This window comes from Leucoraja erinacea, chromosome 5 (assembly GCF_028641065.1).
Source record: "Leucoraja erinacea ecotype New England chromosome 5, Leri_hhj_1, whole genome shotgun sequence".
Lineage (NCBI taxonomy): Eukaryota > Metazoa > Chordata > Chondrichthyes > Rajiformes > Rajidae > Leucoraja > Leucoraja erinaceus.
In genome coordinates, this window is record NC_073381.1 from 65,615,626 (window position 1) to 65,633,079 (window position 17,454).

At 39.1% G+C, this 17,454-nt stretch overlaps 1 protein-coding gene across 4 annotated transcripts in view; it reads right to left on the bottom strand.

The window, feature by feature from the left end:
* Positions 1 to 12,671: 12,671 nt before the first annotated feature.
* Positions 12,672 to 17,454, bottom strand: part of bach2b (BTB and CNC homology 1, basic leucine zipper transcription factor 2b) — a 235,514-nt gene continuing 230,731 nt past the window's right edge. For all 4 annotated transcript variants that reach the window (XM_055635828.1, XM_055635826.1, XM_055635827.1 and 1 more), the window contains exon 6: positions 12,672 to 16,411. In XM_055635828.1, coding sequence (XP_055491803.1) covers positions 15,932 to 16,411 — 480 coding nt within the window. In that variant the 3' untranslated portion in view covers positions 12,672 to 15,931. The remainder of the gene's footprint in view (positions 16,412 to 17,454) is intronic.

Sequence of the window (17,454 nt, forward strand, 5' to 3'; positions counted from 1 at the left end):
TATGGTAGACTTGGCTGGAGGGTTAGATCACATGGAATCATAGACAAGCTAGATAATTAGATTCATAATTGGCTTGTGGGAAGAACTCAAAAGATTGTTGTGGAGGATGGGTTTTCTAATTGAATGACTGTGACCTGTGAATTGCTGAGGGAATTGGCTTTTGTCCTCCACTGTTGGTTACATACATTAACGATTTGGATGACAATGCAGTTAACATATTGTACGGATGACACCAAAATAAGTGGCATAGTATCCAGTGAGGAAGGTTATCCTGTGGAATTGAACTTTGACAAGTGTCAGACGTTGCACTTTGGTATGTTTAACCAAGGCAAGTGTTGCAGAACAGAGAGGTCTGCGAGTGCACGTGCATGGTTCCTTGAAAGTTGTGATTTAGGTGCACAGTGTGGTGAAGAAAGCGTTTACATTCATTGGGAAGGGTATTGGGTACAAATGTTGTCTCATTATGCAGCTCTACAAGTTGTTGGTGAAACTACACTTGCAGTATTGTGTGCTGTTCTGGTCGCCAGATGGAGGAAGGATGTCATTAAGTTGGAATGATGCAGAAGACATTCACTAGGATTTTACCAGGACTTGTATGCTTGAGTTAGAGGGAGAGGCTAGATAGGCCAGGACATATTTCCTTGCAGCGTAGATCGCTGAGAGGTGACCTTATTGAGATGAAAATGGCCGTGAGGGGCATGGATTAAGTGAATGCTCACAGTTTTTCCACTCAGGATAGAGGATTCTAAAAGCAGAAGGCAGAGGCTTAAATTGAGAGGGAAGAGCTTTAAGAGGGAGCTACTTTATACTTAGGAGTTAGTTCATGTCTGGAGGAGCTACCAGAGGAAGATATAGAAGGTGATACAATTATTGACAAGAACGGTTTTGAGGGCCATGGGCCAAAGACTGGCAAATGGCCCAATATGCCCACTTGGTCAATGTGGACAGGATAGATCGAAGGGTCTGTTCCTGTGCTATGATTTTATGACGAGACTTGAGACTCCAAAACCAGGTGACTGTTCTACATTTACTACATCTATAAACAGGTTTGCTGGTTTTCTCAATGCTTTACACCTCGATTTAAGAATTTAGTGCAACAGAGTATTGTGAGCTACAGACTTCACCCTCATTACTCAGAAAGTCTAGTATGTAGCTTTTAAAATACCGGTCACTTCTCAGTCTCGTGACATTTTCTATGACTGTTCAAGTAACCCGCCCACTTCTTCCCTTTTTAATGCAAAATCTTTGAGTTTTGGTTATAGCAGAAGTCAGACAGATGGTATGTCATGCAAATTACACTGAAAATGGCAGCAGAAATAGATCACAGACCCAAAAGGGAAAGCAACAAACAGCACCTTGTTATGGTCTTGCAGGCTGCAATTTCAATCACTTGGTTTATTACTATATAATTGTCCAAAACAATGGCATCTAAAGTGCACTGAAATTAATCCTGCTGACCTGTTTGTGACAACTTGGATTTAAAATACACATCATGTGGATTTAAGATATACATCAAACCTGAAATCATAGTCATAGAGTGATACAGGGTAGAAACAGGCCCTTTGGCCCAACTTGCCCACACCGACCAAAATGTCCCAGCTACACTTGCCCACCTGCCTGTGTTTGGCCCATATCCTTCCAAAACTGTCCTATCCATGCACCTGTCTAACTGTTTCTTTAACATTGGGATAGTCCCAGCCTCAGCTACCTCCTCTAGCAGCTTGTTCCATACACTCACCACCCTTTGTGTGAAAAAGTTACCCCTCAAATTCCTATTAAATCTTTTCCCCTTCACCTTAAAGCTATGTCCTCTGGTCTTCGATTCACCTACTCTGGGCATGAGACTCTGTGCATCTACCCAATCTATTCCTCTCATGATTTTATACACCTCTATAAGATAACCCTTCATCCTCCTGCACTCCAAGGAAAAGAGACCCATCATACTCAACCTCTCCCTATAACTCAGGCACATGTGAGATTGTTTATGGACCAATCCACAAAATGCACAAATTGAACTGAGACTTATAAGGTACTAGATAGACTAAGTGGGACCCATTGGATCCCATGTTCACAAGGGAGGGTTGGTCCCCCGATGCAATATTCCACCTCTCCACCAATTCCAATATTGGTGGTCAGTGGGTGGGCTTTCTGGAGCGCTGGTATGGGTTCTTGGGATGGCAGCTCAGTCCCTCAAGCCTGATCTGCTGGCAGCTCACTCACGGCTGGTGGGCTGCAGTTGACTCGTGGCTATTCCTTGAAATTTTCCTATCATTTCAAGCAAGCAGGATGCAAGGCCACCAAATTCAAGTGCAGTTTCCTACTACTTCAAGCAGGGTGCAAGGCCACCGAATTCAAGTGCAGTTTCCAACCACTTCAAACAGGGTGCAAGGCCACCAAATTCAAGTGCACTTTCATTCCATTTCAAGCAGGGTGCAAGGCCACCAAATTCAAATGCAGCAAGGCCACCAAATTCATACCAGCTTCATACCACTTCATGCAGGGTGAAACCACCATAAAACCACACAAAACACCAAACTCACAGTTCAGTAGACATTCAGTGTGTTCAGTTGATTCACAGCTCAAGAGTCGTGACCTCTCCCTCCCCCATCATGCAGAGACTGAGCCACACCCACACTTCTGGTGTTTAGACATTTTTGCAAAGTAATTAAAAAGAAATATCTGAAATATCGCATTTACATAAGTATGCAGACCCTTTACTCAGTACTTTGTTGAGGCACCTTTGGCAGTGATTACAGCCTCAAGTCTTCTTGGGTATGACGCTACACCTGTATTTGGGTAATTTCTCCCATTCTTCTCTGCTGATCCTCTCAAGCTCTGTCAGGTTGGATGGGGAGTGTCGATCCACAGCTATTTTTAGGTCCCTCCAGAGATATTTGATCGGGTTCAAGTCTTGGGCTCTGGCCGGGCCACTCAATGACATTCACAGACTTGTCACAGAGCCCTTCCTGCATTGTCTTGGCTGTGTGCATAGGGTTGTTGTCCTGTTGCCCCAGTCTGAGGTCCAGAATGCTCTGGAGCAGGTTTTCATCAAGGATCTCTCTGTACTTTGCTCTGTTCATCTTTCCCCCAATCCTGATTAATCTCCCCATTTCAGCTGCTGAAAAACATCCCCTCAGCATGATGCTGCCACCACCATGCTTCAGTGTAGGTATGGTATTGGTCAGGTGATGAGCAGTGCCTGGTTTCCTCCAGACGTGACGCTTGGCATTCAGGCCAAAGAACTCAATCTCGGTTTCATCAGACCAGAGAATCTTGTTTCTCATGGTCTGAGAGTCCATTAGGTACCTTTTGGCAAACTCCAAGTGGGCTCCAAGTGGGCATGTTCTTTTTACTGAGGAGTGGCTTCTGCCTGGCCACTCTACCATAAAGGCCTGATTGGTGGAGTGCTGCAGATATAGTTGTCCTTCTGGAAGGTTCTCCCATTTCCACAGAAGAACTCTGGAGGTCTGTCAGAGTGACCCTCGGGTTCTTGGTCACATCCCTGACCAAGGCCCTTCTCCCACGATTGCTCAGTTTGGCCGGGCGGCCAGCTCTATGAAGAGTCCTGGTGGTTCCAGAGTTCTTCCATGTCATAATGACGGAGGCCGCTGTGCTCTTCGGGACCTGCAATGCTGTAGAAATTGTTTTATACCATTCCCCTGATCTGTGTCTCAACATAATCCTGTCTCGGAGGTCTACGGACAATTTTGCTAAATTTTGTGTGTCATAGCAAAGGGTCTGAATACTTTTGTAAATATGATATCTCAGTTATTTCTTTTTTATTACTTTGCAAAAATTTCTAAACACCTGTTTTCGCTTCATCCTTCTGGAGTATTGTGTGAAGATTGTTGATAAATAAAATGAATTAAATCAATTTTAAAATAAGGCTGTAACACAATAAAATGTGGAAAAAGTGAAGAGGTCTGAATACTTTCTGAATGCACTGTATTACAGGTGTATGGCCTTTGTTGCTGAGCAGCCAGCATTGGCTTGGCTAAGAGGTGACATTGCGGTACCTGCACTGAGAAAGCATAATGACCACTGGCAACTTCCTGGGCACTGACCTATGTTATTAACTGTTTAAGAAAGAACTGCAGATGCTGGAAAATTGAAGGTACACAAAAAAGCTGGAGAAACTCAGCGGGTGCAGCAGCATCCATGGAGCGAAGGAAATAGGCAACGTTTCGGGCCGAAACCCTTCTTCAGACTTGTGTACCTTCGATTTTCCAGCATCTGCAGTTCCTTCTTAAACAGTCTGAAGAAGTGTTTCAGCCCGAAACGTTGCCTATTTCCTTCGCTCCAAAGATGCTGCTGCGCCCGCTGAGTTTCTCCAGCTTTTTTGTGTACCTATGTCATTAACTGTGTGCCAGTAACTCAAGTCAGATATTGTAAAAATCTAATCTTTTTTGTTGAGGTGCATCGCGGAGCTGCAGGTTCAACCTGAAAAAAACATTCTGTGGCACCTTGACTGCCGGTGAAGTGTAGTATCCTCACAAAGTAGGTATGTTGCAAAACTTACCTTCAGCGGCGCTGCAGTTCTGTCACTGCCCGTGTGCGCGACTTTGGCGCCTTTGAGAGGGGTGCGGGTTTAAAACGCCATTTCCTCCTGGCTGTTGAAATCGATGTTGTTCAGCCTGTTTAGTTGCTGACGAAAAATCGCTGCGACATTCGTTCTCTGCAGTTATTTTTAAACTAAGTTGGATCATTTAATTGCTATAGTAACTTAAAAATCATCTTCTAAAGCCGTGAACGCCGACAACGGGACGGATCTCATGTAGGGGACAAGGCAAGGTACACTGTTTATTTTTACATTAAAAAGTGCTTCTTAAGATCCCTTTAATCAAAATTTTAAGTTGCGAGAAGGTAACTTGGAGCCCATGCGAACCGGCAGTATTTTTCCTGCCGACATGGGGTTCAAATTCACTGCAGCCACAACGTTCCAAATGATCGCATTCCAGAAAAACCCACTCACAAGATTATTTAAATCGTCATTAATTTGCAGGGATTAAACACTAAATTCCTTCCATTTGGCCTATAAATCCATGACAATGAGATTCAAAAATCATGTTATATTGTAAATTCTTGTGTGTATGTTATTTGGACACAGGCTATTTAAAAATGTTGATCTTTTCTTAAGAAATGGATAGATGTTTAGATCTAGTAATTGAATTATGTAATTAGCTACAATTGGGTAACTAACTAATTATATGCTTTAATTTCAGGTCATCCAAGTAAGATTGTTTCATATTTGTTTCAGAATGCTTCAATCTATAATAACTGAAAATTTCTTTCAGTTCTCTTAATTTTTATGAAAGTTATGGGCTTTTGACTGTCCTCGATCACAGCTTTTGTGTTAAGTCAATGGAAAAGCAATAGGGAACAAAATGCTAATTTCTGAGTATGAAAATGGCCATAACTATTTTAATACTGAAGCTATGAAAGTGAATTAGGTGTCAAATTAAACTTCTTTTTATGCTTTATCTGATGGGATAAATTGCCGACTTGACTTTTAAAAACTCAAAATTTTGTAACATTGCTACACAAAGCAGTTTAGTCGCTTGTCTCTTGCAGGAGGGAATGAAATGAATTTAGCTTTTTCTGACCAGAGAGCCTCAGCAACCACTCCTATGCTACACTGGACAACTGACTACAAGGCATTGCTGGTATCTCCAGCACAAACTAGAGAAGATCCAAAGGCATTAAAATTAATTGTTACAGTTGCTTAAATAAACTTTACCAAAATGCTTCTTAGAAAGGGAGCCTCATTTGTTTAGTTTAGTTTAGAGATGCAGCATGGAAACAGTCCTTCGGTCCACCGAGTCCACACTGACCAGTGATCCAAAGTACACTAGTTCCATCCTACACACTTACAGAAGCCAATTAATCCACAAACCCGCATGACTTTGGAATCCGGAGCACCAGAGAAGACCAACGAGAGAACATGCAAACTCCGTACTGACAGTACTTGAGGGTAAGATGGTTCACTACACCACTGTGGCACTCACAGGGAAGCACCAATGTCTCACATTTTGTTCCTTGGCTACTTACTGCCAGTGCGTTCTGAATGCACATGGCCTCCTACTTAAGAGTTCTTCTCCCTCCCCCCCCCCCACCCCACCCCCCGTCAGCGGGATTTGAACGTCTCCAAGTCATTTACACCAAGTATCAGTCTACCTACTAACCTCTGGGAGTAACTGATCTTTTTAAATGCCTTTGGATTATCAAAAAGATCCCCACAGCAACTACCACATATTATATTGTAATCTTTTGAGACTTGCTTACAATTATAAAGTCTTTGTTGGTTGTAGTCTGCGGTAAGTTTTCCAATTTTACTTTCAATATTTTTGTTAATATATTCTATTGCACTGTTCCTTCTTCCATTTCCTTTTTGTTACAGTTTGGCTCAGTGGTGATATTATTGTTTGCAATAATTTGTAATTTGGAAGGTTTTGGGTTCAATTTGCTTCAGAGCAGATATACGGTATATTGCATTGTTGAGTGCTATTATAATATAATGTTAAACCTTGGTCTTGCACAGTAAAATTGGAGAGTAGGCAATTCTCCTCATTTTAGGACTAACCTTGTTCCCTGGCACAATAGTTCCAAAAACTTCCGGAAACTCTTCCAGTACACCGAGTGCATGGGTCGACCAGATTTTGGACTTTGAATAATGGCTCAAAAAATGGCGGAGCTAGCATGTGTAATATATGCAAGAAGAATTTAGCTGTGCTGTTGCATATGTGACAAATAAAGTACCTTTGAACCATCGATGGTAGGGAAAGTTTTTCAACATAATGAGCGAGCTCACAGTACTTCTCCTCAGGGGGAATGGTGCCCGGACCCACAGACTGTAGGATCTAGTTGTCGTAAGTAGGAGATCCCGTCAAGCTTTTGCAGTTGAAGGATGTTGAGGCTCGATGTTTAATTGCTGTTTTACTGCTGTTTGATTGGAGTTTTATTGTTGCTTTAATAAATGTTTTTTCTCCCATTCATTTGATATTGCTTAAACATTCTTTCTCCATCATTGATCTGAATCTCTGAAACCTGCTCGTATCTTGTCACGGTATGGATAGACGATTGTGTAGGAAGGAACTGCTGGTTTACGCCAAAGAAAGACACGCTGGAGTAACTCAGCAGGTCAGGCAGTAAAGGAATAGGTAATGTTTCGAGTTGAGACCCTTCTTCAGACTGGATAGATCGTCTGGCTAACAGGACAAGGGATTGCATAGAATTTAGTTATTATCTAGTTGGCAAGATGTAATGAGGGTCGCATCACGGATCAATAGAGGGCTTCAACTTTTTATAATTTATCTAATCGACTTGAACGGAATTACCAAAGGTATGGTTGCTAAATTTGCTGATGGGTTAAATAAGTGGAGAAATATTTGGCAAATGGAGCACAATGCAGGAAAATTAGAAATTGTCCATTTTGGCCGGAAATTCTCTTAAATAGCATATTTTCAAAAATGGTGAGAGACTTGAGAATTCTGAGATGCAAAGAGATTTAGGATTATTTAGACTTTAGAGACAGAGTGTGGAAACAGACCTTTTGGCCCACCAATTCCGCGCCAACAAGCAACCCCCATACACTAACGCTATCCTACACGCTGGGGACAATTTTAACAATATTTTACTGATGCCAATTGACCTACAAACCTGTACATCTTTGGAGTGTGGGAGGAAACCGGAGCACCCAGAGAAAACCCACGCAGCCCCAGGGAGCATGTACAAATTCCGTACAGATAGCGCCCGTAGTCAGGATCGAACCCGCAACAAAAGCAAGGAGAATTATGTATCATTTATAAAGGACATTGGTAATACTTAACCTGGAGTGCTTTGTACATTTGTTCTATTCTTGTTTATAGAGGAAGGATGGATATGCATTGGCAGCCACCCAGACATTTTACAATACAAAATGTTTGTAATAGGAAAGTTTTCTTATAAGAAAGGGATGGATAGCCTAGACATGGATCAGCTGGGCACAAGAATGCTGCAATTTTGAGCAAAAATATAAAGTGCTAGAATAACTCTGAGTTAGGCAGCATCCCAGGAGGACGGTTAGCTGATGTTTCAGGTTAGGACCCTTTTTCTGAAGAAGAAATGTCACTTATCCATGTCCTCCAGAGATGCTGCGTTAATCCAGCACTTTATATATTCTGCTCTGGATCAGTTTTGATGAGTAAGAGGGATTGTGACGGAAACATATAGAATCCTGACGATTTGAGACAAGGTGTACGGAAACTTAAGACTTTTGCCTTCCATCACAGTGAGGAGGTGCCTGGTGAACTCACTGGTGGATGTTAATTTGTGTTTATTGTGTCATTTTTACTATATGTAGGACTGCAAGGCAACGGAATTTCGATCAGACCGCAAGGCTACTTTGACTTTGGAAAGTATTTACTCTTGTAGCAGAATACAGAACTAGTAATTCACTATTTCACCATAACCAGTCACTGATTTAAAAGGGAAATGAGATGTCAGAGGACAGTGAGACTTTGAAATCCCTTTCTTCATTGGCCAGAGGTTTTACCATGGGAGGACAGGATAGTGGAGGGAGGTCACCATCAGCTCAGCCGTGATCTTATTAAAATAGCAGAGCAATATTGGAAGACTGAGAGGCCTCCCCTGCTCCTAATTAGTATATTTATATTTTTGTATGTCTAAGGTTGCTTATTAAGCTACTTACCATATATGCTCTGATCAAGGTCTTATGCATTTCTCCATAGTATTAACGAAAATAAACTACATCATGTAACTAATAATGTTGCTCTGGAAAGAGAACTGTCTACATCTACACAATTTGACTTCGCATTTCACAGATTCTATGTCGCTGAACTGGAAAAACGATCCATCGTATATTCAGTTATTTTGTTATTTCATAAACCTCTATCAATGTACTCATAAATCTATGCATTTTCATAATACATTGACTAAATTAGATTATGGATATTATTAAATAGTGGAAAAGGTTGTCTAAATTGCTTACCTATAATATTTTAGTGAAAAGCATACAATGATCTTGACAATTGGTATATTTTTCTTTGATATTTGGAGAGTAGGTTTGGTTTTCCAATGTACATTTCCATACAACTGGGATCTTGTTGTTTGAAACATTGTGGTACTGCCTTTTCAGATTACTGATCTAGTCTTGAAGTTTCAATTGATCCTTGTTTCAATTTACAACTGGTAATAATTATAAATCATATTAGGACCCTATGCTTTTCAGATTAATTCCCAATTCTTAAAACCACGTTCCTTCAATGCCAAATGACAAATGAAGATCTTGAATTTCTTCCAGTGTTAATTATTTGGAATTATGCAGAATGGCTTGATGAACTGTTGTATTGAAGAACATTATTATGACCACTGCAGCTGAAAAATTATTTAGATTAGGTGCTAGGAAACTGTAGAAGCTAGTTATTGTTGGCTAATTCTTCAGAATGGCATATTTCTATAAAGTGAGACACGGTTGAAATGATTGTACTATCTTTGAGATAACCATTAATTACAATAAACAATCTGATATGCTATGCGATGGTATGTCATTTATTTCAACAGCAACGGTGTCTAGACAAAAATCTTTTAACACTAGCAGTAAAATTATTAAAACATGTTTTGAACAATACTGTATTTACATTGAATGTGATTTTTCTTCACTTCATTCTAACATTTTTTTTAACAAAGAGGGAACGTTTACAGCTATCTGATAGTGACAGTAAAAACACCGCAGAACAGTCACCTGGGATAAAAATAACTCGGATCTACAAGCTTCAGATCTAGAACGTTGAAATGATATGCTGAATCTATTTACTACAGTTATTCCACACAAAATCTGTGTAAAAACCTATGTAGAAAAAAACACCTGATGATAACAGTCGTTGACCAAGTATGAGAGGTATGGAACAATGTACAGGTAGATATGTGTCACTCGAGAGAGAGCACCTAACTCTGAGTCTTACCCACTCCCACCCACTCCAGATGAACTATTTCCATCCCATCATGAAAATGGCCTCCACAGTATTCTATGTTACATAAGGCAAGAGTGAAGGTGCATTTAATTCCAATATGATTCTAAAACCACCTGTACTGTGTGTGAAACAGCCAGGCTTCCTTAGTGACAACTTTCCTTAAACGTTTCATTTTCAAATGACTTCACCTGCTCTGGAGGTGTATATATGGAGGGACATAAAGCGGATATTAATGTATTTCATACATTAAATAACATAGAAATTTAAATTAGCAATGTACTTTGTCACACAACACTATAGGGGTAAAATTCTCAGCACTCATGAAAAGGCTATTTACAAAGTAAAACATATTTACATTGGATTGCGATAATATAATCGACAGCTGAAAAATCTGTGCAGATCTTCTTAATTTGAAAATGATAGCACTACATTTGTAGTGACAGTATTTTAGTTTTGAGAGAAAAAAACTAATGAATGTTGCCTTAAATAATTATTCTGGCTTGATGTACGGGGTGTTCCTGATGGATATTTATCCCATTGTCTTAAATGAATGGCTAGACAGCACCATTATTAAATAAAATTCAAGAAATATCAAATTAGAAAGCTAAATTTTCTCTGATATTAAGTTATGGAAAATAATACTTTTTAAGATACTGATTTCCCCCTTTGGTATTACAACTATCATTGCCTGAATTTGTAGCAGTTCTAAATACTGAGCATACATGTTGTGCTTCACCACACTGGGCATGTACCTGAATATTGGATAACACCCTTCTGCGGGAATCCGCTCACCTATTAAGAAATGTTAACTCGTTTTGCTTGGCAGAAACTGGGGAAAGCCAGAATTAAAACAGCTGCTTGAGTTATTAGTCACTGGTCGGTGGATGGTGCGTGTTTTAGTGGGGAGGTAAGTGGGGGGGGTACACAGCTGACTCAACTTCAAAAATATTTATGCAAAGAATTTCTTCAAAGCACCACATGTTTAATTTTACAGACCACCTAGCTGCAGAGAGTGATGCTGGTTCCCACAGAACAAATCCTGCGAACAAGAAATGGAGGCCTGCAAGATTTTTTGCCAAGGTTTCTTTATGGAGCAGGAAGGACGTGAGCAAAGGTTATACTGATTCCATCCCTTTTCTTGCTGCACCTCAATCACATGTTCCCAATTCAGACTATAGAGGGTTTGTTGCGTGTGGTCCCCAAGTTAGCTGAGCCTCATGGGTCTGGTACCAGGAGAGAAGATTTTAAATAAAGCTCTGGTGGTAACATGGATGGGTCCTATTGTAACTCCCCAATGAACTGGAAATGGTGTACAGTTTCCACCAAATCCCAACAAGGAAAATAAAATTATGTTGGAATAAGAAACAAATTATTCAAAGCTCTAAGCAAGTTAATCAGCATTCAAATTAATTAATTGATTAATAATTCAGGTGATGATGGCATAATGGCAAAGCCATTTTATAAGACAACACAGGACTACAGAGGAAGAAGATCTGGAACGCTGAGGAGCTTGAATGTGTTAAACATTCTTTACCATGTGCTGAATTGACCATGTATCTATTTTTATTTCTACTAACTGTTATTTCTGCAAGGGGATATATGTATGTGCATCTCGTTATCGCTGCATGTTGACTATAAATGAATTGGAATGTGAATTACTGTTCCAGAAACTAACTGGTGCATATGTAATCATCTGGCCATATGTAGCATATGTCTATTCAGTACAATTACAGCACCTGTATCTGTACAGTATCTATAGTACAGTAACCACCCAAGTCTTTCAAAAAGAATGGATAAAGCTGAGGTAAAACTTCCCACCTTCTTTCTGAGCTACTGCAGAGACTGTGGAAAATTAAACGAAATAAAGTTCTGATAAAGGGCTATTGACCTGAAGCATTAATTCTGTTTCTCTCTCCATAGCTGCAGCCTGATTCACTTAGTAATTCCAGGGTTTTCTACTTGTAGTATAGGAGAGTCCTGCCTCTTAAACAACAATGAATTTCCTTTAAGTATAAGAGGCCTGTTCTCCCTCACAAACTATTTGAGTAGTTCAGGTGGGAGCCCTATCCAATGTTAAATATTCAGAAATATTTATGCATGTTTGAGCATTAAAAAATATATAATCATGATGGGTGAAGCAAAACTACAGCTAAGCTTTCAAATTTAAAAACATATTTTGGTAGAAAAACGACTTATTTGGGAAGATGGTGGAATTTAAAATTATAAATATCAAAGATTTAAAAACTCTGTAAAGGTGGATAAAATGTTGGAAATTATATTTTTAGAAGGGCATGTTTTCAAATAAATAAATACCTTGCCAGTTTACTCTGAATGTTATCCAATCCACTGTCAAGTAGACCTTTTAAATGTTGGAAGCACAGGAATTTAAAAAACAATGGCATAACTTAATTCCAATTCACTTAAATCGATGACTACACATAATATATTAAATGAGGTTTCTGGCCATGCAATTGGACAATTCACTAATAAGAGATATACTTAACTATACACACCAAAATCTTACAATTATTTACATGCATGAAGAAAAACGTCTTAAAAACATCAACAAGGGCAAAATGTCACGGGATAAATGTTATCTGTTTCAGAATCAATTTGGAATAAAACAAGGCACCTTTGGATTATGAATGAAAATACCTACTCTGACTTTTATAGGTAATGTCAACAATATACAATGAACTGAAATGAGGTTGTCTGTGCAGTTTAATACAAGAACACTTGGGAGATAAATAATGTCTCCTGTTAATCTCCTGATAAACTGTAACATGGTTCAGAATAGCAACAAAAATTTTTACATAATCAGTTATGCAAATATGAAAATAGTTTACTGCTATATTATGGATACTAAGCTTAACTTTCCTGAAGCATTAAAGAAAAAATGCTGCTGGAACACTGGTATGAAATGCATGGATCATGGATTGTTACAGTTCATATTTCCATTATTTGGAAACTGGAAGTGATATCTAGCAATAACAACTGTTAAAACATACCTAGCTGCATCAGAAATTAAAAAAAAACTTATAACAAGGTGAAAACCGACAATTGCAAAACTGTGTCAGGATAAAGGGATATTTGCTTACCATTTATGATCATTTAAATTAAAATTGAAATGCACACAACATTTTCTAAGAATGGTTAGAATTGCCCAGCTGCAACCACCAAGCTTAGGAACTGAACAATATTGGCAGTTACTTGAAGTAGCTTTGGGTAGAATCAGCATTGTCTGAACACAAAATGCAAATTAAACTCCCTGTATTTTAAGGTTTAATCGTCAGAGAAGTGTCTCATTATTTTCTGTTAATCTAATTGGCTTTCTGATGTCTCCCTTTCCAACTTTCGATGGCCAGTGGTCTACACCTGCAACTTCTGGCTTTGTGTAAGACTATTGTCTAATACAGACTATTGTCCCCAATAGGATGAAATGGTTGTTTTACACACCAATAACAAGAAGAAGAACAATATACTGTATATGTAGCACCTTTAAAATTGTAAACCATCCCAGGGAGCAATTATTTGACACCAAGCACACAAAGACATATTAGGGGAATGAATGACCAAAACCTTGGTCAGAGGTAGGCTTTCAGGACTGTTAAAGAAAAAAAAAGGAGGTAGCTAGGTGGAGGGATTTGGAAGAGGAGGTGGTGAGATTAAGGACTAGGCAGGTGAGGACATGGCTGTTTATGGTGATGAATTAAAATAGGGAATCCCCATTAGATTAGATCTCGTAGTGCAGAGGTCTAAAGATTATAGGGCTGGGAAAGGTTATAGAGATTGAGAGGATCAAAGTCAAGAAAAGTTTTGAAAATAGGTGTGAATTATAAAACAAAACGTGGTACCACTTAACTGGAAACCAAGGTAGCAGGCAGAGCAATGAATGATAAAAGGGTTTGGGGCACATTAGGACATAGGAGGCAGTATTTTGGAAAAAGCTCGAGCTGTGGTCAGAGGTGGTCAGAAGTGGAGAACTGGAAAGACATGACTGTCACACCAAATGCTGTGTTTCAGAAATGCATTGAGATTTTTTTTAGCAAAAAAATGGAAAAGGGAATATTTTACTGTATGACGACAGCAGTAATCTTTGCTACAACTGGTTTTGCTATTTTATTCATAGCTTCTGGAAAATATATTTTTTTCTCCACAGAAAATTGCATTGTTCTTACAGGTCCACAGGCTCGGTATGTCCCCAAACATTCTCCAATCAATTAATTATTTCAATTCACTCTTGTTATCTAGCTTAGAAAGTTAATTTCCCTGCTTTCGGTGAATTAGAGTACCAAAAGTATATTGGCTGAATTGGGCTGATCAGTGTATTCAGTTTTCACCAGATTGCACTCACCAAAATAAAAAGTGTGCAGAAAATTTCAAGAAAAGGCATCGCCTCTTTCCTGTGTTAAATCTTCTCGTCAGTAAGAAATGTGAAGCAGAAGCTTTATGCACAAGTGTAAGTCTCAATCAGATGTCAGTTAATAGTTAATCTAATTTGGGAAATAACTAGCAGTGAGAGAGAAAGAGAGTGTGAGTGAGAGAGGTAGAGAAGGAGAGATAGAGAGAAGAGATAGCGAAGAGATATAGAGGAGAAAGGGAAAGAGAGAGTGAGAGAGAGGGTTAGCGAGAGGAGGAAATTCCACTGGGAGATTTGGAATGTCACTGTCTCTGTGACAGAATGCAGTGGTGGAACCATGAAGCCTTTTACTCAATGCAAAAGCATGTCTCTAGGGTCATAATAAAACCAAAAAACAAAAACAAAATAATGTTAAAGTTCGTGATTAAAAAATATATATTTTCAAAAGGTTTACATACAGTATTTCCGATTCAGTGGCCCACGCATTCACATCCCTACACTTCAGTGTTAAACCTAGTCTCAAAGCAGAAGTTTCATTAACAATGATAATTATAGTTGAAAATTAGAGTTAAAAATTGAAACATTAGTGAATATGAATACCAAGAGCCTAATTTACAAAATCCACTATTGGTCACTCTGCACAACTCTCGCTCGTGGCCGCTGCTGTGGCAAGTGTTGCCATTCAATATTTGTTTGGGTTGGGAAGGGACAAAGCCTGACCTCTATCTCATTGAATATCTTGTCCTTGATTTTTAAACACAATTGTGTAAATGCATCAGGTGTGAGAGCAAAGAGCCCAATGACGGACACAGTGCAAGTGGCAGTTTTGACCATCACGCTTCTACATCAGCAATAACAATAGATCTTCCCTGCTCAAAAGGCACCTTCAAAGGAGTGCCAGAGGTGTCTTACAAATTCAATTTACATAAATTACACTTCAATTCTTTTTTTTTCTTTTTTTCTAAGTACAAAGAAGGTGATATTGCTCAAGTGTGAAAATCTAACTGACTAATATCTTAAAAGTTCCGGTCAGGTTCTGCAGAAGGCAAAATGGGAATGTTGTAACCAGATTCTTTGTACAAGGCAAACAGAGTTCCAGTATAATAATGAATTAAAACAGAGGATGCAGGAGTACATTTTACAGTGTGCAGATATTAGATGAGAAACCATCTTTAATGTTACTGAGTCATGTTGAACATTCAGAAGATTTCCTGAGTTGGTGTGTGGCATGAGCCACTGAACGTGTTGAAAGATATAACTGAGTTTTTTTGTAGGGTCCTTCAAGGTAAAATGAGATGCTGGCTGACATTCTTTTTGAGAATGAAGGCCAAACTCCTTACAACAATAATTAATAATCATAACAAAATAACAGCGTCATTATCACTGTCATGTTCCCTGCACAAGCAAGGTATAGCACCAATGAGAGGATAAACCTCGGCTGTTGTGAGGAGTAATACCTGGACAGAGCATTGCTGCTGATTAAGACTGTTGTAGTGTGCATCAAAGAGAAAAGCATCAACAGATGAATGTTGTCTGCATCCTGATCAAGTGAACCGCCTGCTTATTTAAAAAAAAACAACAACAAAAGGGAAGAACGAATCAGTCACTGGGTGCAGTCTTTCCTAGGCTGTTCATCAGTTGTACATTTATCAGCCATTTCCTGGCAGAAATCTACCGTCACAGTTTGACTGCACTGTTCAAAAGAGGGCCTCTTCTCCAAGCACGTTCCTTGGTCAAGCAGCCTCTGCATATTTCCCGCTGTGCATACTTCTGCATTGTGGCCGCACGGCCACTGGTCTTGATTATGGGATCCTGCTTGCTCTGAGCAACATTGCACACCATCTCCAGTGCACTGCGTTTTCTGAAACTTCCGCTCCAATCCATCAGGGGGCGAGATGGTGCTACCCGTAGCTGCAGGCTCATCCACTGGCCGAAAGACTGGACAAAATGTCTGCATTTGTTCCGGGCTTAATTGGACATCTCCACACACTTCTTGGCAAAGGCATGAGAAGTTATCCCACAGTTCTCCCATGCAAGCATTCAGCTGGTTCCTTTCTGTCAGCAACTTTTCTTTTTCACAAAGCTGTGTAAAAGTACAGAAAAGGTTTGGTTATAGACCATAGTGTGTTTAACAACATGTACTCATTATCTTTCTTTTATAATATTGATTAAAACTGTATAATATCACCATGTAAAATGTGACCTCTGATCAATGTCTGCAATCTGAGATCCAATGCAGACAATTCAATTTGGTTTGATGTCTTAAAAACAAGAATACATTCAGACTGAAGAACCAGGTTCCATGTTACTCATTATTACTCAAATGGGTGGCTTTAATCTACTTTGGACAGGATTTTCCCTCCATTCAGCAGTATCTTTTAATATAGAGTAACCATTGATTTATCAGGAGTTGCAACATGATGATAAAAAACTGGAGGGAAATAAATCAGTATATTAATCAATAAACTGGTGTATTGCCATTATAAGCAGCAGAATAGTTTCACAGCTTGGACAGCTGAACCATCTGAATACTTCTCCATTGCAACTACAAGGGTGTAATTAAAACAAAATAGTGAAGTTTTATTGAATAGAACAATTAAGTTATCGAGGACCAACAGGGTTTGCCTTGCAATTTGCTTCAATAACCTGGCCGATCATTTTAAGGATATTTTTACAACATGTTCATAACCCCTATTTTTGATTTATTTCATATTTCCAGGCCACTCGAAGTTCTGACACATCTAGGTCAGAAAACTGTTCAGCTGCCTCCAATTCCTCCTTGTAGTATGGATTAGGATTGTTATGGTTCTTAATAAAACATTAGTGTATATATAACAATAATAAACCTACCTCATTAGAACAGATAGTTTCAGAGATACTTAACTGGCCAGTAAATGCAGTTCAATTATATATTTATTGGCAAAGTCGGTATGACCATTATACTGATTGATTGCCATCGTAGTAAATTATTGCTGTTGACATTCTTATATTGTTTAATAGACTTTGTATACTGATGAATGTTTAACTTTTTATCTGCCATTCAATAGTTTGAGGTTGTCGTTAATGCAATGGAACTGAACAAAAACAGGGTTCACTGTGATCATCTTGAGGTCAATTTTACTTCGG